The 24691-nt window shown below is 40.2% G+C and overlaps 1 protein-coding gene across 2 annotated transcripts in view; it reads left to right on the top strand.

Annotated features, from left to right (window-relative positions):
* AMPH (amphiphysin) overlaps positions 1-24691 on the top strand; it is a 320442-nt gene that overhangs the window by 161483 nt on the left and 134268 nt on the right. For both annotated transcript variants that reach the window (XM_073886903.1, XM_025853126.2), the window contains exons 3-5: positions 6854-6908; positions 16923-17017; positions 19153-19248. In XM_073886903.1, the coding sequence (XP_073743004.1) occupies positions 6854-6908; positions 16923-17017; positions 19153-19248 (246 nt within the window). The remainder of the gene's footprint in view (positions 1-6853; positions 6909-16922; positions 17018-19152; positions 19249-24691) is intronic.

Raw genomic sequence — 24691 nt, 5'->3', positions numbered from 1 at the left:
TCTTATCGTATCACTTATCTCTCGAATTCTGCCCTCGTGATCCTGTAGTTGTTTCTCTCTCTTTTTCTCAGCCTCTTTATTTTCCATCATTTGGTCTTCTATATCGCTGATTCTCTCTTCTGCCTCATTTATCCTAGCAGTTAGTGCCCTAAATGGGGAAATTTTTATGAAATCAGTGCTAGGTTCTTAATGATGGCTCCTGTTAACTACAAAGGGCTCAAAGCAAGAAAACAAAAATGTAAATTTTAGAGACCCTCCCACATTTACCTTTGAAAATCTATCATCTTCCAATTTAAGTACATCTGAACTTGACATAGGGAAAGAGCTCTGTTTCTTCACAGACCGAGAGTGCCTGTAGTGTTCAGTAGCTTAACATTATCTTTGATCATAAGTGGATTCATTGGTTAGTCATCTGTTAATCAAGGTGCTGATTATGATGGCCTTATTAAACCTCATCTCCTTAATAATCTAATTTCTAATCTTCAAAAATGATAAGAAATCTTATTAGCGTTGCTTTTAAGATTGAGTTAACTTGTCTGAACTCTGAAAAATTGGGCCAATTTTAACTTGGTAATGTTACTTAGCCTTTTCATGAGAAAAATGTCAGGAAAGGCTAAAACTAATAATGTAACTATGGGAACTTCTATAGGCTCATGATCATGGATGAGATGACAAGACTTACCTTTGTGAAATCACAACTTTGTGACATTATATCTCTTCACATGCAACTCTTATATGTCAGTACTGTAGGCTTTCTACCTAAGCATCAGCTCACAGTTTCTGAGAGGCTAGTTAATGAAAATATTTCTGTAATGTGTGTGGTGTTTTCTTTCTCCTGTCCATCTTTTTTTTTTTTTAAGATTTTATTTATTTATTTAACAGAGACAGAGGGGGGAACACAGGCAGGGGGAGTGGGGGAGGGAGAAGCCGGCTTCCCACAGAGCAGGGAGCCTGATGCAGGACTTGATCCCAGGACCCTGAGATCATGACCCAAGCCAAAGGCAGATGCCTAATGACTGAGCCACCCAGGCGCTCCTCTTTTTCTTTTTATGACAAAAGTTACCTATAAATGTAATCAGTACTACTTTTGCCATATTTTAACAAGTCAACTCAAAAAGTCCTTGTTTCTTTAATAGGTAATGAATACCTATTGTTTAAGGTGTTTGGCTAGATTTGCATAACCTTACAAATAAAATCCACTGGGTTTGATTTTGCAAGTACAATCAGGGCTGTAATGGTACATGCCCTTGCACAGGGGGATCATGTACATGATGGTATGTGGGCATGCCCCTGAATTTTCAGTGATTGCTGCCCTGAGTTTAGTTCCTTAGAAATTATTAATTCATTTTATGCATTGTGTCTAAAATTCAATCAAATTAATGCCTCAATTGTGGCTTCTTGGCAGAAAGAAGTAAGAGGGTTAAAGGTAAGCTAATAAAATTATACCTCTTTATGGCTCCTGAAGCTTTAGGCATAAGTATTAATAAATATTAATTATTTTTAATGCTTCAGAATTTAGCGTATCTAAACAATAAACAGTTTGGTTCATAAATCATCAAATGTCCTTCATTACAGCTGAATGCAGCCTTGTTTTTAAGCCTGATGCCTTATAGGACTTTGAGACACTTCAGAGTTTCAGAGTCTGTGGTAGCTCTTCTTACCAGGAACATGGCTCACTTTGAAGGAAATCTGTTTAAAATTCATCTGTTCACTTACCAGAATGCAGTAGGAAACTTTGATGCAGTAATGGTCCTTTGATACTATATAGGTTAAATCTTTTTTTGAAGAATGGGGCTGTCCAAGGTGCTGAAGAGAGACTTTAAATGAAATCTGTCCAGAAGCCCAACGTGTCAGGGAACCGACCCCTCTCTCCCTTGCCTCCTCCATCTACCCCAAGACATATATACAAATAATTAAGGAATTGGTTCTACTGAGGACCAATCTGATGTCAAACAATTTGGAAACACATTTAATTAAGTATAGAATGTGATTTTTTTTGTATTGAGTAACACAGATATCTGAAACCTTCCATGATGCTGTGGCTGCAGTGTTCTTCCTCTAACTATTTAATTAGATTTTAAGTTTCACTTTAATCCTTGAGGGAGGCTGTGGCTCTCATGAGCAGTGCTTACAGGAGGAAGGGAAGAAAGCAACAGCTTCAAGATACCACTCAGCAAGGGAATAAAGAGATTTTTTTGACTAGACGCAGTGATTCTCAGACCTTTGTAAGGTTTTAAAACCATGTATACTTTTTGCATGCCTGTTGATTTTTTATTATCTCCATGATGAAATCCAAAATGACCCTGTCTTGTTTTCCAGGACAGCGGGGAAGCAGGGAACTAGGGAGACTCTTTCCTTCTCCCTAGGCTTACAAGAGTGTGACACCCAAGGGCATGCATGGGTAGAAGTAGCTTTAATGAGGAAGGAAAAGCAGGCCAACTCCCTTGGGCTGTGTGGGAAGAAAGTGAGGCCCGGCATTGTCTGGGCTGGAGAAGCAGCAGCTGCTGACACTGATAAATGATTCAATTGAAAAAATAAATGAAGAACCTCCAACACCAGAGCCACATTATTATATTATATGCCAGGGCAAGGAATTTTGTAGGCACAAATACTTAGATCTTGTCCAAGAAGGAGTATTAGTTGGCAATCAGACAACCTAATTATAATAGACTCACTTGACCTCATGTTGCCTTAAGCCCTGAGGAGAATGTGACCACAAGTTAGAATAATAATTTCATCTTACCTTATAGAGAACAACATAAAGAAACTGAAAGGAAAATATGTAGTGTAGATTGTGGAATTTTGAATCTGTTTTCTGTGCAATACATAATTCAAGGCTGAATTACTGAAATGGTAATTTTCAGAAGAATATGGAACAAATTTCAGATGCAGTGAAATCTGAGCATTGCTGTAAGAATTTATTTCTAATTTAAAACCTCTTTGTGATTCACATAGAATAATGATGTTAAGAAAATTTTATTAGGCAGTTGGCTTTGCAGAAGAACTACTCTGTGGCATATTATAGATGAGAAATTTCTCTCCAGAGCCTTTTACTTTTTTGACTCAGGCAGAATTTTAGATGAAATTTAATATGGTTATTACCAAAATGATTTATGAACCTTAATGATCATGAAGGAAAATTAAGAATTTTAATAATTGGAAAAGAAGAAAGTTATTTAAATCAGCCTTTCAGTTTATCTGCTTAAATTGAACTCATCTATTTAAGCCATTATTGTCTAATTTGAACCTTCTGCCCCTCTTAGATACCTAAAAAATTTCTTCTGGGATTCTTATTTCATTTTTTAAAAATGTTTATTTCTTCCCTTGGGCTAGGGGAATGCAGTGTCTGGAGTGAAGACAGAATTTATTTCATGCTCTCTCTTGTTTGGAAAGAAAAGGCAATTGTGGGATTAAGTTGATATGCTTTATTTCTTAAATATTTGGGAAAAGAATACCCTTCCTCACTACTTTTTTGCGATTTCCAGAAACCCTGAGCGGTTGTGGTGACTCATAACCATCAGTTGCAGCAGCAGGCTTTATATGGCTGTCTGAGGGGAAAACCTCCTTCTGGGTGAGAAACAAGCCCTGTCTAGCTCAGGGCCTTGCACACAAAGGGTGGGAGAGCAGACCTCTGAAGTGGATAGCTGAAAACAGGGGATGTCAGTGCAGTTCTGTGTTTAATCTCTGTGTCGTTCTTCTTTGTACATCATAACAGGTGGCTTAGTGGTTATAAAAGAATGGTTTCTTCTCCATTTTTTCCCCTCCACCCTCAGTAAATTAATGTTCCAGAGAGATGCTTTAGGTATATTTTGTGGCTCTCTGTGCCCTAGACAGACCATTAAGTACCCCCAAGGTGTACACTTAACTGTTTTGAGAAATGTGGCCTTAGGGGATTCAGAGCCTCCTGATTGCACCTCTTAGGGCTGTAGACTTTAGATTGATCTGGGTCTAGATCTGTCCAGGTAATCACATATCTGCAGATATTCTCTCTAAATTAAATGCCATCTGTTAGGACACAGGATCCTGGGCCTTGCTTCTTCTCTCTTCATACTGTTCACCTCTTTCTATCAATTGACCAGCACTTGGGCTTCGATTTGCTAAACCATTCACTTTGTCCTTAATCCTTCCAATTGGATTTACTTTGAAATGTTTCTGCTTTTCTGCTAACTCTATTGACTTTTTTTTCCTGTTAGATTTCAACCTTCTCCATCTTTTAGCATTTCCGGTATTGATGATGAACCATTTTCTCAGGCCATTTAGGGCAGGGGATGCTGTGGCAGCACTACCTTAGTGGCTTTTGGCCACAGAGGTTGATTTCTCGCTCGTGAAACTATGAACGGCAGCTGTGCTCCATGTTCTCTCCACTCCGTGATCCGGTCCAGAGAAGCAGCTCACATCTGGAGTGTCACAGAACTCAGGGTAGAGGGAAAAGAAATGGGAGCACTGCATGATGGCTCTTGGCTGCTCAGGAATAGGACGTATCATTGGCCAAGGCTGATGTTGATGGGCAAGAAGTGCAATCCTCCCCCAAATCAGATCAGGTCTCCAGGGAGGCAGAGTAGATTTGACAATGATACAGCCTCCCACAGCCTTATCATTTCAGTTTAGATACTCAGAATCAGACATAGTGCCTGTCAGATGATAGATATTAAGTATGGGGAAGATGTACTTCTTTCTTCCCCAAATGCTTTTTGTGGTGGTATTAACAACCTCAGCCTAACTCCATCTGTTTCTTCTCTGGATCCTCTTCATCCTCTACATTTACCTAAGTGTTGATCATCAGTATTTTCTATTCATTCTCCTCATCCTTTCTCTACAGTTTTCCATTCTACGTTGATGTTTCAGAAATCCAGACTGTTTTCTTGTTTTGTTTTGTTTTTAATCTAGCTTGTGACAGTTGCCTTCACATGATATTTCTGGATTGTTCAGCAAAACAAGGGAAACATAGAGTTTTGATTTTAAACCATGTGGAGACACTATATATACTATACCATGTAAGTTAATAATCGCATCCAGAAGCCCTTTTGAGGTCTAGCTATATCTTTAAACACTCCTTTTCAGAGTTTCTTTGTATTAATCACTGTCTGTCTTTAAATGTGATGAGCATTTTGTCTTTACTTTGTACCCCCGAATACTTGGAATGGTTATTGCAGAGCTAAATGTAACCTGCTTGCAATGCAATTTTTGATACTTCAGTTCCTCTACTAGACTGTAATTTACTGAAGGAAGTAGGTTATTTTTTCCCTTCATACCTAACCCCCCTTTTATTGTTACTAAATGCTAACACATGCTTGTTGAGTAGTATGTGACTATTATAGTTGCTATTTTATTAATTACCAAGGTAGAGTCATTCTGTGTGCTAGCTCTCTGCAAGTTTATTAAATGATTCTGCAGTTAAAATGAATATTTTAAAAATATTTTCAATTGCAGTGCCCTAGACCTACCCTTTCCGAGCCCGCTGGATTTTGTTGCTATTGTCCAAGAGGGCAGCTTTTTGCCTGAGTGCTTTCTCTGGCATCCCCCAAGAGCGGCATGAATGCCCCACCTCCCTTGCTCCCCAGTTAAGATATTTAAAGGGTGTCTGACATTTTCTCCGAGAGCTCCCCTGTGGGACTAAGGCTGGGATGCCCACCCCGGTAACTTGCTTGATCATGTACCCTGCGTTGGTGCTTATCCCCTGCCTGCCTCATTTCTCTACTCCTGGCAATCTAATCTTAGTCTCAGAGTTTCTAAGGCTAATCCAAACCAAAACGAAGATTTATATGTCAAAATTTACGATTTCAGAGTTTCTCCGTTTTGGTGATGTCCAATAATAATAAAACGCAAACCGCAAATGTAGTTTCAAAATTTCTAGTGGCCACATTTTATAAAGTGAAAAGAAAGAGTGAAATTCATTTTAATAATACAGTTTATTTAACTCAGTGATGAGAGAGCAGAAGGCTAGCTGAAGACAAAGCATAAGCTGACACCCTGCAACCTCCCCCCAGCCCCCAACTCCTAGCTAGGATGTTTGTGATACTCTTCCAGGAAGCCCCCAACTGTCTTCATGTTATTGCTTTACTAGAGGGAAAAACAACCTTAACTTGACAATGGCAAGGCCTCTGGTACTTTGTAGGTGGTCCTCTTCAGCATATGAAAGTTCTTTTGGAAACCTCCCTTTTTCTTTACCTCCCCCAACCCCATAGTATAAAATCAGTTGCTCCTCACAACCCCAGTGTAGCTCTTCCTGCCCACAGGTCTTGTCCCTGTACTTTAATAAAACCACCATTTTGTGCCAAAGACATCTAAAGAATTCTTTCTTGGCTGTTGGCCCCAGACCCCACCCCACCAAACCTCACCTATATTCCAAAACCACATCATCAGTATATCCCAACTATTACCACTTTAACATGCAATCGATATAAAACCTATTAATTAGATTTTTTGGAACTAAGTCTCTAAAATCTGGTATTTTACATTTACAGTACATCTCCACTTGGACAAGCCACGTTGCAAGCACTCATCCACATGTAGCTAGTAGCTACCATACTGAACAGTAATGATCAATTTCCGACTGCTGTATTCCATGCATCAAAATTTAGGGATTTGCTGGCTCTTGAGTATATAGGAGGCTGTCTGGTGGGTCATAGTTTCTGTTCTCAGCAAAATCTTACTTGCCTTTACTTTTAAGCTGAATAAAATCTCTGTAAATGTTTACACTGATGGGTGCCTTGTTTAGGCTGTGTGTACATATTTATATTCTTTCAAGAATGAGTCTCGGGTAATAATAGCTCCAAGACTTACTGCCTCTCAAGTGTTTCCATGCAAAATATAGACAAGATGCTTAGCATCTCTGTGTTTGTGTGTCTTTCAGGCGGAGGGTACCAGGCTTCAGCGAGAACTCCGGGGATATTTAGCAGCTATCAAAGGTAATGTGTGAGTCATTTACTGCATGTTACCTTACCAAGCACAGATTGTTCTTGATATTCATGAGTGGCGGGATTAAGTGTTAATTACAAAGCTGTTTGGTTTTCTGGCAAGATGCATACTTGAGCACAGGTGCTCATTCCACCCACCCCCAAATTCCCATTGAAATGATAATCAGAATATACAAGAAAAAAATGTCTACTGTTATGCTGGCAATGAGGAATAAGTGCTTCCTACACCAGAGACTTCTAGGAAGCTTTGTGAGGTAGAGCGAGCTTGAGACCTTGTTTAAGAAAACTTGCAGCTGGTATATCCTAAGGGAGAGCATGTCCCAAGAGTAGACCACTCACAGACTCACACTTCAGCCCTCTAGCTGCAAGGGGCAAGGAGTTATGGCAGAGGCAGGTGGAGGGTTATCAGAAATCAAGGACCTGGACTACCTGTGACTTATGGGTACCAGCTGCACTTGCAGCCCTGCCACTGGATGTAGACAGAGAGGCTGTGACATTGGTTTCTGGCCTCAGCCATGCAAGGCAAAGAATTGAGGTGGGTGGTGGAGGGAGGAGAGGGCAGTAGGGAGGTGTGCTCTGTTCCTGCCTGCTGTACCTTATACAGCTGCCTGCACTGAGACGGATCCAGGTGCACCCATGGATGTGATGGATCACAAGGCAGACTTCCAGATTAGTCGGGGGGAGAATGGATCGTCTGCAAGGGGTCTTGCATCAACTAGCGAAATACCCAGAAAAAAGTAAGATCCTCAAGCTCATTCTCTACTCCCTCCTTCTCAGTTATAGATCTAGTAAAGAGTTAAATATGCATACAAAGACATGTCCTAAAGTACTAGAATAAAATACAGTAGACTTAGTCTCTAGTCTTGGGTGACAAGGTCTTTACAAGGGCAACCCAAAAGACAGACACCATAAAGGGAAAGATTGAGAGATTTGACCTCATAAATATATCAAATTTATGTATATGTTTAAAAAAATTATTTTGACAACGTATTTAATGAAAGTGAGCTCCGTAAGTATGCTAAATGAATATCAGTTGATTAAAAGAAAAAGTAGGTAGAACATATGAAGAAAAAATTAGCCAGAGAAGAACTTGGAGATGGGTAATAAGTGTGAAAAAATAGTTTCAAGTTTCAAAAAGAGTTTTCACTTATCCTCCTGGACGGATAATCAAAGAATATTAAGTAAAATCAAAAGGGAGATACTGTCATTTTTCTTCCAAATGTTTAGAGACATTAAGATTAAAAAGACCATAATACATAGCATTGGAAAGCTGTGGGGAGCAGACCCCTTTTATTTATTTTTTTTATTTTATTATTTTATTTTATTTTATTATGTTATGCTAGTCACCATACAGTACATCATTAGTTTTTGATGTAGTGATCCACGACTCATTGTTTTTGTATAACACCCAGTGCTCCATGCAGTACATGCTTTCCTCAATACCCATCACTGGGCTAGCCCATCTCCCCATCCCCCTCCCCTCTAACACCCTCAGTTTGTTTCTCAGAGTCCATAGTCTCTCCTGGTTCGTCTCCCGCTCCGATTTGCCCCCCTTCATTTTTCCCTTCCTTCTCCTAATGTCCTCCATGCTGTTCCTTATGTTCCACAAATAAGTGAAACCATATGATAATTGACTTTCTCTGCTTGACTCACTTCACTTAGCATCATCTCCTCCAGTCCCATCCATGTCGATGTAAAAGAAGTTGGGTATTCATCCTTTCCGATGGCTGACTAATATTCCATTATATATATGGACCACATCTTCTTAATCCATTCATCTGTTGAAGGGCATCTCGGCTCTTTCCACAGTTTGGCTATTGTGGACACTGCTGCTATGAACACTGGGGTGCATATGGCCCTTCTTTTCACTACATCTGTGTCTTTGGGGTAAATACCCAGGAGTGCAACTGCTGGGTCATAGGGTAGCTCTATTTTTAATATTTTGAGGCACCTCCACACTGTTTTCCAAAGTGGCTGTACCAACTTGCATTCCCATCAACAGTGTAAGAGGGTTCCCCTTTCTGCACAACCTCTCCAACATTTGTATTTCTTGCCTTGTCAATTTTTGCCATTCTAACTGGTGTAAGGTGGTATCTCAATGTGGTTTTGATTTGGATTTCTGTGATGGCTAATGATGATGAACATTTATTCATGTGTCTGTTAGCCATTTGTATGTCTTCTTTGGAGAAGTGTCTGTTCATGTCTTCTGCCCATTTTTTGACTTGATTATTTGTTTTTTGGATGTTGAGTTTGAGAAGTTCTTTATAGATCTTGGATACCAGCCCTTTATCTGTAGTGTCATTTGCAAATATCTTCTCCCATTCTGTGGGTTACCTCTTTGTTTTGTTGACTGTTTCCTTTGCAGTGGGCAGAAGCTTTTTATCTTGATGAAGTCCCAAAAGTTCATTTTTGCTTTTGTTTCACTAGCCTTTGGCGATGAATCTTGAAAGAAGTTGCTGTGGCCAATGTCAAAGAGGGTACTACCTATGTTCTCCTCTAGTATTTTGATGGATTCCTGTCTCACATTGAGGTCTTTCATCCATTTTGAGTTTATCTTTGTGTATGGTGTAAGGAAATGGTCCAGTTTCATTCTTCTGCATGCGGCTGTCCAATTTTACCAGCACCATTTATTGAAGAGACTTTTTTCCATACATGTTTTTTTCCGGCTTTGTCGAAGATTATTTGACCATAGAGTTGAGGGTACATATCTGGGCTCTCTATTCTGTTCCATTGGTCTATATGTCTAGTTTTTGTGCCAGTACCAGGCTGTCTTGGTGATCACTGCTTTGTAATATAGCTTGAAATCAGGCAACGTGTTGCCCCCAGCTTTGTTTTTCTTTTTCAACATTTCCTTGGCGATTCGCGGTCTTTTCTGATTTCATACAAATTTTAGGATTGTTTGTTCCAGCACTTTGAAAAATGCCATTGGAGTTTTGATCGGGATGGCACTGAAGGTATGCAGCTCAGTTCTGGGACTGGTTGGAATAGGGTCCCCTACTCCTCCACCATCTTCTCCCCCCGACCCCCGCAGCAGACCCCTTTTATACACTGCTGGTAAGACAGCTTTCCTGGAGGGCAATTTGGCAAAAGCCTCTAAGTGTCTATTTTTGGGGGGAGGGGGCATCCCTTTTGAGACAGTAGTACCAGTTCCAAGAACTTACTCTAGCCATCTCATTGTGGAAGTGTGAAATTGTTTCAAAGATCATGATAAGTAATAAAATAATAATCTTAAGAATAAAAAATTAGTCATAATAATAAAACATTGGTGAAATTGATTTTTAAACTAAATGGTATTTAAGCTTGTATAGGCCAGGCATATAATTTTAATTCTTATGACAACTCTGATGTAAGTACTCCCATCATCTTCATGTTAGAGATGACAAAGTGAGGCCCAGAGAGGTTAAATAGCTTGTTCAAGGTCATGAACTAGTAAACAGTAGTGCCAAGATACAAACTCTCATCCACATGTTTCCTAATGCATTGCTTTTTTGTAAATTGAAGTAGAGTTAACATACAGTGGTATATTAGTTTCAAGTGTACAATACAGTGATTCAACAATTCTACACATTACTCAGTGCTCATCATGATAAGTGAACTCTTAATTCTCTTCATCTGTTTCCCACATCCCCCACCTACCTCTCCTCTGACAACCACCAGTTTGTTCTCTGTGTGTTAGAGTCTGGTTTTTGTCTCTTTTTTCCCCTTTGTTCATTTGTTTTATTTCTTCAATTCCATATATGAGTGAAATCGTATGGTATTTGTCTTTCTCTGTCTGACTTATTTCACTTAATACCCTCTAGGTCCATCCTTGTTGTGGGCTTGCTTTTTTTTTTAATAATTTTTTTAAGATTTTATTTATTTATTCGTCAGAGGGTGAGAGAGTGAGAGAGAGCACAAGCGGGGGTGGGGGGGCACGGCAGGCAGAGGGAGCAGCAGACTTCCCACTGAGCCGGGAGCCCGATGTGGGATTCAATCCCAGGACACTGGGATCATGACCTGAGCCCAAGGCAGATGCTTAACCGACTGAGCCACCCAAGTGTCCCTGTGGCCTTCCTTTTTTTTATCCACTGTCTTATCCAGCCTTTGAACTATATGACTGTTGGTAGGGCATTGATTTCACAAATTTGAGTTCATCTGTACAGTGGAGTAATGATAACTTACTACTATTACTTTAGAATGAGCACTTCCTGTGTGCTGGGCTGTGAGTTAAGCATAGGCTTATTACCTCTTTGTAACCACCCAACACAGTTATATGATACATGACAACCTTCGTTGACATTTGTAAAGAAGTAAGGCTCAGACAACTTTCACAAATTCATAGAGCTCATACTTCACTGTTCTAAAAAAATTAACCCTAAGTATTTATAACAATTCAGTCAGAAAATAGAAGGCACTCTAGGTATTTCTTTTACTATTGGTTTAGGATTTGAACACAAGATGTCATATATTATTTCAAGCACAGGATTTTTTTAAAAAAGATTTAGAAAGAGAGCATGCACACGAGTGGAGAGAGGGGCAGAGGGAGAGGAAGAGAGAGAATCCTCAAGCACACTCCCCGCTGAGCATGGAGCCTGATGTGGGGCTTGATCCCAGGACCATGAGATCATGACCTAATCAGTCGCCTAACCGACTGAGCCACCCAGATGCCCCCACAGGATTTTCTTTATGTTGGCTGATTTTTTTTTTTTATTCAATGTTGGCTGATTTTTTTTTTAATGTGGATAAATGTATTGAATGAAGGAGTGAATTCAATCTCCTTCTCAAGTCTCTGTATTTTGGTCAGTTTTACATCCTTAGTAGGAAGACTGCTGTTTTAAACAAGATGGAATAATTCTTTTCCTAACTAGGGTCTAGGAGCATCCACTGAGGGAAGAATTAGCTCCAGAGAGACACTGGTGCAGCATCAAAGCAGCCTTTCAATGTTGTAGACTGTGTCCTGCTTCCACTGCTAATGGTCACATCCCCATAGGTAGGAGAGAGGACTTGCCAGCAACTCTTCCCCAACACATTTTGTTAACAAATGATACTCCATGAAAGGGACCTATGTCTAAATTACTTTGGTCAAGGCTGGTTGGAGTGAATTCTCCAACAGAACATAATTACTGTGAGGCCCTTAATATGTTAATATAATCTCCAGAAGCCCTGTGGGTGGGTGGGCAGTTTTTACCAGGTATTTGACGATGGAATGCTTTCCTCTTCTCAAAGTTATACCAAGAATTAGGGTTCCTTGGAGCACAGTTTGGGTTTTGGGGAACACAAGGAAAGACAGACAGTGGGTAGGTGTTAAATAAATCATAATTTGGATTTTCAAGGGGCTTTCATGGCCAATTTTTCTGGTTTTCACAAAAAAAGAACACTAGCTAACTAACTGTATTGTAATGCAGGCAGCATTATGGAGGAAGGAGATCTGGCCCTAGAGTGATGGTCCCTGGGTCTGGTCCCAGGGTCAGTGGTAGGAAGATCACCAAGCTCTCAGCTACCTGGTGTTCCTCATCCATCCAGGTGCTGTCAGAAGCCCTCCAGATCTCTACTACTAAAACTCTGGGGAATAAGGTTATTCTTCATCTTATGATCACAGGGTGCCGTTCACCTCTGTAGGTAACTATTATTTCTGCTGATGCTTAGGCTTTGCAAGGTAGATCTTTGTTCTCGTTTATTTTAGCAGCAAATGTTGCATTGAGCCCCATTTATGGGCGCAGCGCTGTTCTCGGGGTGGAGATGCAGAGACGAACAAGACACAGTGCCTACTCTGATGGAGCTGGCAGCAGAGATGGGGAGAAAGTTAAATAAACAAAAAGGCCAAAGATACATAGTAATACAAACTTTAACAGAAGTGTGCCTTATGTGCATCACAACAGAGGACAGGACCCCCCCCCCCGAAGGACAAGAGACCAGGTTGGGCCTTCCAAAGAACTTATGCTTAAATGGACCTAGGAAGGGAGTATAACTAGTTACCAGGTGATAAGATATGCTGGAGACTGTACTGCATGGAGCACTGGGTGTTATACGAAAACAATGAATCATGGATCATTACATCAAAAACTAATGATGTATTGTATGGTGACTAACATAACATAATAAAATAAAATTAAAACAAAACAAAAAAGATATGCTGGAGACTGCGGTTGATGTTGGAAGGACTTTCCAGGTAGAAGAAGCTACATATACAAAGGTCCAGGAGGCAGGAAGAAGCCTGGGCTCTTTAGGGAACAAGTAGATAATTGAGCATAAGCAAGAATCTGAGATGGATGAGACGTGGTAAGGTAGGTATGCTTATGTATCCTATCATATTGGAGTTTTAGTCTTTCAGTGCAGAAGGGAGTCATTACATCACTGTAGGCAAGGGAATGAGTTACATGATCCGATTAGCATTTTAGAAAAATAGTTACTGTGGTTTTGTGGGATTCAGGCTAGAGGAGATGAAGCTGCAAGGAGACTTCTTAGAAGTCTAGTCCAGGATTTAATAATGATAGTGAAAAAAGCTAACATTTATTGAGCACTTTTGTGCAAGGCACTGATGTAAGCTTTTCCTGTCTCATTTCATACAATTTTAACTATGGCCACAGCACGTACTATCATTGAAAAGTCGTGTGTACACTTTGGAAGACCGAAGTCTAGGATGGTTAGATAATTTGCCTAAGGTCACACAGATGACATGTGTTGGCAACCAGATTTTAACAAAGGCTGATGGATTGCAAATAATAGTTTTCATTATTATGCCACAATGCCTTCTAAAAAGTTTTTCATAATGGTGGCTGACATTTGAATGTTAACTTTGTAGAAGTACTTTGCTCAACCGTTTACATTATTTCATCTAATCCAAATGACAGATGATGGATATGCAGTTGAGGGCCGTGGCAGTGGGCATGGAAGCAAGGGGCTTCAGGCAGGACTGGTGTGCCTTGGTGGCATACTCACTTTGGGAGGATGAATCCAGTTTTCTAACTGGGACTACCGGGTGACATTCATGAGGATTGGGAAGAGGAGTAGAGGTTTTGTCAGGAAGTTCTGAGTTGGTTTTGGGCACGTGAAGCGTGGGGAACCAGAAGCACATCCACGTGGAGATGTCCAGTAGGGATTTGGAATCAGGAGTCACTGGCATGGGGGTGGCCATGGAGGCCAGACGCTGGGATAATGAACACACAAGAACTCCTCTCCACGGAGCATGGCCCAGATGGTGGCATCGGTACTTGTTAGTTGTATGTGCTTGTTATGTGTGAGCATGACCCAGCGGGAGGGTTGACTGTCTTTGAGCCATCTCACACTCTGCCTACCCCCCCAACTCTTGTTCCTATATTTGCTCTCCTGAAATCTCTAGGAGAAAGACTTCCCATCCTGCTTTCCTCTGAGCCAACTGCTGGCTTCTTAAACAGCTCTCTTCTAAATAATGGGCAGAGCTGCCAGATACTTACAATATTGTAGATACTCTTGTAATGGTTTATGGTTGCTGCTGGTTATTGTCATAATGTATTTTAGCTGATGTTATTTTTAACTAAAATGTACACCCTCAGGTTGTACAAAGAGGACTCTTGTAGCAGTGTAATCTCTGCAACAAATCTTAGAGGATGAGAATAGAAGCTTGCAAATTTGGTTGCAGAGGGAAAGAGGATGTTGCAGTAAATGCCTTGGAGAAGGTCCAAAATTTTAAAGCAAGGGAAGTGCTTCCTATCCAGTAGTAAAATAATAATTCTATGCATGACGCCTGTCTTGCAGTTTTGGAAATCACTAATCTTTTAAGAAAATACTGGATATAGATATTATTAAATGCCAGAGGTAGCATTTAACATCTTTTCTGCTTTTTTTAAATAATTTTTTATTGTTACGTTAATCACCATACATTACAACATCTTCTCTGCTTTAATGTTGCCAAGCTACTTTGAAGGGAACTTGGGTTTTGGCTTTTTTTTTTTTTTTCTCTTATGCTCTGTAAGCAGAGTAGGTTCTAAATCCCTAAAATCTTTGCCATTCTTTAGGCCCCTTAAGACCAAAGCTTGTGTCTTGTTCACTTATGTGTCCATCCAAGTGCTTCCTATGGAATATTCTAGAAACAATTTCTATGTCAAAATGGACTCTTTCCAAATTTTCCATCACTATCCACACAGCAATTAGTGGTTATTTTTGGCTGCAAGGAGGGATATTTACTGCAACATTGTGCTTTTAGCCCCAATGAGTAAGGTCTTGTATAATTTTATTTTAAGCTTACATTCACAGTTTTATTTTTCACCACAAAGGTTATTTGTCCTACAACACCATCATTTCTTTTTCTTCCTCTTAAGACCTTAAGAACTTGTCTACCCAGCTATTTATAATTTCGCTAGACTTACGACAAAGATTTAAGAGAAACCTTCAGAAGCCTTTTGGCATCTGAGTTATGGAAAGGTGTCAACCAGTGACTGACATTCGAGGGGTACAGTTCTTAGTAGAGGCTTGCTTGTCCTTGGGGAGGAGCCAGTGGAGATGCTGGAGGTCATGTTGGTCCACCTCAGCAGTGACTGCGCATACAAGAGGGAACATTCTCACTAGGGGATTCATTCAGAGTGCTAGAGGACACTTGCAGGTTTTGCATTAATTTTTGGCTGTCTCTACACCTACATGCTTTCATGTCATCACTGCTTTTGGTCACCAAGTCTTTTCAGCTGGTGTGGGCTATACAGGATGTTGTTGGGAGATCCTTTAGTGTGCTCAGTGATTTGCTTCATGGAGAGAGGGTTTGCAGGCTTTCCTACTTCATGTGTCCTGGAAACCTTCACATTTCTCAAGTGCATAGACCAAATCTGTATCTGCATCTTACTGGAGGAAGGAGAGTGGGGGTGTTCCCTGCCTAGAGAGAAACTGTACTATGAAATACCATGCTGACTTTTGTACCTACTCCTCAAGGATTTACTTCTGTCACTTCACACTTCTTTTATTTTGTTCTCTCATAGTTGAAACCAGAACCGATGCCCTTAAATCCAACAAGCATCTAGTTGAGTCTAGATGGTTGCAGCTTTCAGTTTCATGAAAACGTTCCTTTGTGGAGTCATGGGCATTGAGTTTTATGAGATGCTTTTCGTTTGTAAGGAAAATTTCATATCCCCTAGTGACAAAAGCCAAGACACCAACTGGGCCAGGTCTCAGCTTCCAGTCATTAGGGAGGGTTTGGTGCCAGAAGGGGAGCTTCTCCAAGTCACCAGCCAAAGAACGCACTAGGGACTGTTCTCAGCCCTGCGCTGTCTCCACCCAATGTGCACTGTATCCTCCATGGTTTGAAGGAGGGGCAGAGCAGAGACTGGAAAAGACTTGGTGATACTTTCCATCTGTGTGTTGCACAAGGACACTTTATATCCTTCCTGCTATTTAACAACCATAGTTTTTGCAACACACACCAAATGTACGTCTAATGGAAATTCTGACCCGCAGAGTTAAGAACTCTAAGCTTTCTGAGAGTTCTGATTTAAAACTGTATATGTAACTTTTAATAACTTTAGAAAAAGAAAAACTTTTTTTCTTTTTTCTTTTGAAAACAGGCCACTTAAACTACTTCCAGCTGTTTTGCCCTAGAATCCTGTTAATTTTGCTTCAGCCTGCTTCTGTGGAAGGCTTTATTTTTTATATTTAAAGTCATTTAGGATTAATTTTATTTTTTGAGCTCCGTAGTCTTATGGATGTGTTATTTTAGGTGTTCTGTGTATTTATGGTCCTGTGCCATGTCATACGTGATGGCATACATAATAGAACACATTACTATTGTTGTTTTCAGAACAGGACACCTTGTTGATTTTTTTCAAGACTCAGTATCTGCCATTATCATGAAAATAATAGAAAATGCACAATGTAATCAGATACGTTAGAGACCCTCACAGGGCAGTTGTGAATACAGATGCAAGTAACAGTCGTGACTTCATGATTTTTCCTTCAATGATTAGTGGGTAACTCAAGGTTTTTCTGTCTTAGAAAAGTAGGGGACACAGGAAGGGGCACCTCACCCATGTCTATCCAACCAGAGTTGTTTTTCTCCAACACTAGGCATGCAAGAAGCCTCAATGAAGCTCACCGAGTCGCTGCATGAAGTCTATGAGCCTGACTGGTATGGGCGGGAAGATGTGAAGATGGTTGGCGAGGTAAGATCAGGATCACAGACCACAGGAGGCCTGGGGCACTTCTGCCAGGGTTCCAGCACATTCCGCTAAATCATGATGGGGCACCATGTACCCAGAAGACACTGTACTATTCTGCCATCCAGATCAGCCCAAACTCATACTGATTAGTGAGCCATTATAAAACTAGAGGTATAAAGCTGTGCTTTAGTTAAAGGTGATTTTTCTTCAAAATAAGAATACTGTTTTCCCAACCCTTTCTACACATCTTAGCTCATCTCAGCAGCAGAACTGGCCCAGGGCAGAACTTCACCCCTGTACCCCTTCTCCCCCCATCCTGTCTTGAAAGCAGGGTTAGGAGGTGTGAAAAGCATCTATTTCACTTAAATACCACTGGTCCATTCACTGGTCTGCAGAGCCTAAGGACAGATGTGGTCAGCCTGTGGTCAGGAATGTAACTTCCAGAAGCCTTTGTCCCTAGACATGTCTTAACACCTGAAATCCAATTTGCAACCGAGGGCCATCTGGCTGGCGAGAAGTGAGGAAGTGGGTATTTTCCGCTTTGCAGAAGGCCTAATGGGGTAGAGACCAAGAGTGACCTCTGTATGATATTGGATGAGTTCTTCAACTTCTCAGGCTTTAGCTTCCTCATCTTCAGAGTGAGAATAAGAATTGTACCAACTAATAACACATTTAAAGCCTATGTATTCACATTATTGGCATGATGTTCAGTATATGTCATTATTACTGATGTTAGCAAACTGCCTGTCAGGGCTTCTCTTGTGTCCAAGGTCTTTGTTAATGAATGGTGTTTGTCATAACCACTTGACATGAGCCCACTGATGCACACTGAGGCACAGAAGACCTAAGGAATACAGCCGCCCCAGCTCAGGAGAAGGTCTGAGGTGTGATGCACTGACCATCTATGCGATCTTTGGAAGATGGGTTAACAGTGCAGCCCCAGGCTGCTCCGTGAAAATTCTGACATCCCCGCATTGATCTTCATAATCTTTTTAAGAGGAAAAAAAAGCCCAGAGATGTATTTATGAGAAAAGTTCTTGTCACCTTTCTCCTATATAAAGACACCATTTCAACATCACGTTGTTAAATGTTTACCTCATATTACACGTTTCTGATGAATGGTGTATGACTAAAAATTCGTCAAGAAAAGAATTTTTAAGGGAATAAAAGAAACTTACATTAATAGCTTTTCAGAGCACCACGTTACCTTGTGTGTGGAACAGATTTCACTGTTGGCGTTTGTTCCTTCAGAAAATGACTGCGGTCCCACCTTGGTCCTTGGAGGGCCTCCCAGGATTTTTGGAACCTTTAGTTGCAGATCAAAATATGGGCTCTTTTGCTGGTGAAGGAGCTGAACACTCCATGTTCAGAGCATCTGTTCACATCAGAAGATGAGCCCTTTCATATGGAGGATTTAAATTTTTTTGTTGGCATAAATTTCTTGAATTGGGATCTGTAACAATGAGGATCTGTATTTGAAGTGTGAAAAAAGAAACAAAAGCAAGTAAGCCCCCGAAAGTGGCTTTCCAAAGATAGAAAGTTATCTCTCTCTCGTAAAAGACTTCGAAGTGAGCAGCCCAGGTATGGGGACATCAGGGACCCATGTTTGCCATCCTTGCTGTTTCATCCACGATCAGTATGACTCTCTGAGCACTGGCCATCGGCTCTCATTTTAGCACTCCGGTCGGCAAAAGGAGGAAGCAGGGAAGACTAGTCTCATTTTAGGGACACTTCCTGAAAGTTCATCCCTTTGCCCAGACCTTAGCTGTGACACAGGCTGGAAAATGTAGTCTGTATCCTCGGTAGCCTATATTGTCGATTAGAACTGGTAGCCAAGGCTAGGTTGGTTCCTGTGGAGCTAAGTGGACTGGGAGAGTAGTATACACAAACAATGAATCATAGAACACTACATCAAAAACTAATGATGTGATGTATGATGATTAACATAACATAATAAAAAAAAACTTGTAGCCAAATTGCCTTGAAATTTTATTGTATTATTAAATAATCCATGTTTTTTTAACATCTATTATCCAAGGAAGTACTATTTATCTAATTTTATCATTCCTGATTTTTTTTAGAAGTTCAGCAATCAAAATCATTCAGCAGTTATCTCTTTGTTTCTCTTCTTCTTTCAGAAATGTGATGTCCTATGGGAAGACTTTCATCAAAAACTAGTGGATGGGTCCTTGCTGACACTGGATACCTATCTGGGCCAATTTCCTGACATAAAGGTATTTTACTTTGTGTCTATAAAGGGAAGAATTGTATGGTTCTATGTACTTATTGAAACGTGGGCAAGAGATAAGTGGAATTCAGAGTCCTCAAACTGACATCAAACACGGTCACTTTTCATTTATTTAAGCATGGAAATTTTATCCTATCTTTTGAAATGAAATGTAGCCACAGAAATCACATTTTCCCCTTTAGCGAACTGCTTCAGCTTTTGTTTCTCTACAGACATCTTTTTAATACTCTAGATATAAAATTGCAAACCAGATACCAAAAATTCCAATCTTCTTTGTGTTCCAACCTTTTTATTGTATAGCATTTGATAAGAATTTTCATTAGAATAAACAGCAGTCTCCAAGAAAGGAGAAACTTCATTGCAAACCTGAGAGCAAGATTCAGTCTTTCCTTATTTACTGTTCAGAGCACACCTGCATATGTTTTCTGTCCTTAAAATTTCCTGGTTCAGATTGAACTGTTAAGGTAGAAGCATTTCAAATACATTTACAACTGGGTCTAAAAATATCTCATCTAAAACATTTGTCTTATTTGACACTTGGATTCATTGATGGGAAATATATAAGTGGAGGATTGAACATCGTAGATTTAGAATTGACCTTGGAGGTAGAGATGGTTTTTAAACCATCAGGGCTGTACATAGCACATGGTAGCATGAATAGATCTGCACCCAGTTGTTTTTCCTCCTCAAGGAGGAATACCAGGTAAGTACCATGGTGCTGCCCTTCTTATAGGGTGAAGGAGGCCGTGAACCAGCATCCATTCATCTGCAGAGCCTTAATTAGGTGACTTCTGATGTGAAGCTCCACTTTTCTCTAGTCTGCTTTGTAGCCATTGCCAAATACCAGGACACTAGCTGCAGTAACGTGCACTGGCCTTGGCCATGAAACATAGTGAAGCTTCTCAGCCAGAGCAGCACTCCTGTCAATGATGTCAATTTCCTTGGTCCCATACATGATACCTAAACTAATTGGCCAACATCCCAAGTGTGTTTTGGGACACAGGGGCACCAGACAAAAAGCCTCAGTGGACCAGACTAGGTACATTAATTAGCCTTGGTGGCAGAATGTCACAGAGAACAAATCCAAACGATGGATTCTCAATGACGTTATCATAATAGGCAGGAGAGCACTTTCATGAGCCATTGTATGATTGTATCCTCATTAAAAGGTGTAAGTTGGCTTTTTAAAATTTTCTGAGAGATTTAAAAATTAAATTGAAAAAATTTTAGGATTCTCTGAGGCTGCCATGCACTAGCCTATAGAGAATGTGTCTTGGGATATCTTCAGATTATTTGGTGGACAGTCACATTTTGTCTTAGAATTTGTAACATTTGTGGAGCAAAGAGTCTCCGAATCATTATCACACTTCAGAATATCATTTGTTGCGTGGTAATTTAATCTCCATAAAAATCAGTCCTTAATAAATCAGAAGAGGATATGGGAAAACTTTGACTTCATACTTGAAAATTCCAAAGCAGTTTGCAACTAGTCTAAATTATTCATATAATATACATTAACAGTATGATTTAACTAAGCAAATGAAGGCTGTGATTGACCAGAGAAGAACACATTTAAAAAGTTGTTCAGCTTCAGGAACAAAAACTTGGTATCATTAGAAAAATGTGGAGGATCTTGGTTGTTACGGTACTGCCCAGCCATAGTAATTTGGAAATTGACCATATTCTCTAGGAGCATATAATTTTAGAAGACAAAAACACCCAGAAGTACCTGCATTGAAACATAGATCAAAATAAAATCACGATGGCAGCACCTGGGTGGCTCAGTTGGTTAAGTGTCTAAATCTTGGTTTCAGCTCAGGTCATGATCTCAGAGTCATGAGATCAAGCCCCGTGTCAGACTCCATGCTCAGTGGGGAGTCTGCTTGTGGATTCTCTTCCTTCTTCCTCTGCCCTTCTGCCTACTCATGCTCTCTCTCTTTCTAAAAATAAATAAATAAATATTTAAATTAATTAACTAATTAAATAAAATCATGATGGATGATATGGACTGTCTTCAGTTTGTTCCACATCAGAAAGATGAAGAACTCAGTAGAACTTTTGCTTAAGCAATTCTTTTCTTGAGGTCCACGGTTGAGGTCATGCGCAAAGATGATCCTCCAGTGACTGAACCATCTTTACACTAGAGATTTGGGAATAATGTCATCTAGCTGGGTGTCTTTAAAATAAATAAAATATATGTCATGGGGTTGCCTGTGTCATGGAAAGAGGCTGAAATAATCTCTCTTTCTCTGAAGTCACATTTAGAATAGCGTTTCAACCAAGGTGGACAATTGTGAAACCGTTTCATATGACAAAGAGTTGAGGACACAGCAGTGTTGAACTAGGAAAGGAAGCTATTTGGAATTGGAGAGTAGACACAGTAGCTGTTTCTAATATTTGAAAGACATTTTTTTCTGTGAAGATACACTTAAGTTATTCTCTGTGTCTGAATGGAAGGTAGAAGTGGATGTAGACTCTATCACTTCGTCAAGTTAGTGCTGAATGATTATGTAATGAATGGGTTATTGATCGAAAGGAAGCTAATGATTAAAAATACTGTGTGTAGAATTTTCAAAGCATGGAACACAACTGACTTCCCTGACTTCCATTAAAATCAAACAGTTCATGTGTAGTTAACATGTCAGGCAAATTTCCAAATATTTACTGCTGCTCACCAGCAAGGACTATGGAGTACCATTCATGAGGGAATGATGTTTGACTTTTCCAACTGTGATTGGCAGGGCACCCGGTGTTATAGTTCTTATTATGCAGCACTGACATCTAAAATCAATGTTATAATAAGAGCCAGCTTGTCCTCAACCCAGGCAGGCTTACAGCTGTGAGCAGATACTGTAAAATGTAGTTTAGATTCTGTCTTGGCAGCCATGCATAAGCACCTAAACATATGTTTACAACAGTGTGCCATAGTGAATTCCAAGTTGGGGTTATTATTGACATTTAAAAAAATACAATAAATTAATTTTTTTACTGTATAAGGTCAGTGTGCAGTGGGAAATTTGGAGAAATTTCAATTGAACCATATCATTAAACTCTTTATTGTTAAACTAGTAAATTTACTTAAATTTATTACTGGATGGTTAAATAAGAATTGTGTTATTTCCCATATAAAAGCTAAGGTGGATTAACTCTACCCTTACTTAGAAGATTTAATTCTTTCTTCAAGTTTTTCAAGTATCAGATAGGTAAGGAAATAAGATTGATTTGTATTTCCAACACAAAATTGTGTGAATCAAAATGAGTGATGGCCTTCAAAACAGGCCCTTCTACTATGGTAAGCCCTGCTCTGTAATTGACTTGTCAGTTACCCAAGAAAATGAGTCATATTATTTATTTCACTTCTTGTTTTTGAACAAAAAAAAATGACCCAGGGTACTCTTCCACCTTATTCCCAGGCTTGGAAGTCATTGAATTTTGACCCTTTTCAAAAAAATTGCATTCATCTTCAAAGAATCAAGATTGGCTTCTTGGAAGATACTAAAGAAGAGTTCCCCACCCCAACTCCTCCCCTACAAGTCCATGAAGCAGAGCTTTATCAGAGATACACAGAGTTACACAAGTCCACTGCTTCAAGGAACAGTGTTCCTTTGAGGATAGTAGTTAGATGTTTGCTACAAATAATGAGTTGGTCACCTCATAGGCACACTCTCCCCACTAGAGTGCCCTGAAGGGCCTCCCTTCATCCTGCCTAGACTAATTCATCCCCTATCTTTAAGAAAATGTGAGTCAGCCATGCTTTCCACTAACACCAGTTGGAAGTGGTAGGTGTAGAGGGTGAAGAGATTGGAAGCAGCTAAATGAGAGTAACTGGCCCAACCCACCTCTCACCCATCCCGAAGGGGGTATAGAGGAATAGCATAGAGTGACAGGTGGTAATTGAATGATGGGGTAGGTCAGAGAAATATGGGAGCAGTTAAGAGGACTGACCAAGAGTCAGGAGGAGGGCTGGGACTGGATGAGGCAGGTCAGGGCACTAGAGTTCAAGATATAAGGAGGCACCTACTCTTGGTTGTTGACCCCGCAGGTATGTGTCCCTGAGAGTAAAGGCCTTCTTAGATGTTGTGCCCTAGGTGTCTCAATGTGCCTCATTCTACTCCTGGTACTGGTTGGTGTGGGGTGGGAGGGTTGGCTGACCTCTAATTCATCTCTGCCACAGACTTTCTGAGCAATTCTGGACAAGTTAGAAGTTAATCTCATGCAACTGGAGATTCTCTACTTGTAAAATGGGAATAATCCCTGCAATACCCATAATGCAGGTTGCTGAGGATCTGTGAGTTGTGACTGTGTTCGTATGCCATACATGCTAGTGTTGTTTTCTTCTTTCTACCATATAAAAATAAAGTTTTTTAAGGGTCTCCTCTTGTAGTAGTTCTCCAATTGGACTAGCTGGGTGTAACTGAACCACTAGGGGGCTTTTCAAAAAGGCCAAATGCATGGGCCTTGCATTAGACTAAATAAATTTGCTTATTATTTGCTTATTAGTTATACTTCCTTTTTTAAGATTTATTTATTTGATTTTTAAAAATTTTATTGTTATGTTAATCACCATATATTACATCGTTAGTTTTTGATGTAGTGTTCCATGACTCATTGTTTGTGCATAACACCCAGTGCTCCATGCAGAATGTGCCCTCTTTAATACCCATCACCAGACTAACCCATCCCCCCAGCCCCCTCCCCTCTAGAACCCCCAGTTTGTTTTTCAGAGTCCATCGTCTCTCATGGTTTGTCTCCCCCGCCGACTTACTCCCCTTCATTCTTCCCCTCCTGCTATCTTCTTCTTTTTTTTTTTCTTTTCTTAACATATATTGCATTATTTGTTTCAGAGGTACAGATCTGTGATTCAAGACTCTTGCACAATTCACAGCGCTCACCATAGCACATACCCTCCCCAATGTCTATCACCCAGCCACCCCATCCCTCCCGCCCCCCACCACTCCAACAACCTTCAGTTTGTTTCCTGAGATTAAGAATTCCTCATATCAGTGAGGTCATGTGATACATGTCTTTCTCTGATTGACTTATTTCACTCAGCATAACACCCTCCAGTTCCATCCACGTCGTTGCAAATGGCAAGATCTCATTCCTTCTGATGGCTGCATAATATTCCATTGTGTATATATACCACATCTTCTTTATCCATTCATCTGTCGATGGACATCTTGGCTCTTTCCACAATTTGGCTATTGTGGACATTGCTGCTATAAACATTGGGGTGAACATAACCCGTGGGATCCCTACATTTGTACCTTTGGGGTAAATACCCAGTAGTGCAATTGCTGGATTGTATGTTAGCTCTATTTTCAACTGTTTGAGGAATCTCCATACTGTTTTCCAGAGTGGTTGCACCAGCTTGCATTCCCACCAACAGTGTAGGAGGGTTCCCCTTTCTCCACATCCCCGCCAACATC

This window comes from Callorhinus ursinus, unplaced genomic scaffold (assembly GCF_003265705.2).
Source record: "Callorhinus ursinus isolate GAN/ISIS: 27379988/994484 unplaced genomic scaffold, GSC_fseal_2.0 scaffold73, whole genome shotgun sequence".
NCBI classification, from domain to species: domain Eukaryota; kingdom Metazoa; phylum Chordata; class Mammalia; order Carnivora; family Otariidae; genus Callorhinus; species Callorhinus ursinus.
Note: the sequence above shows the minus strand (reverse complement) of the source record. Positions and strands in the feature narration are given on the sequence as shown.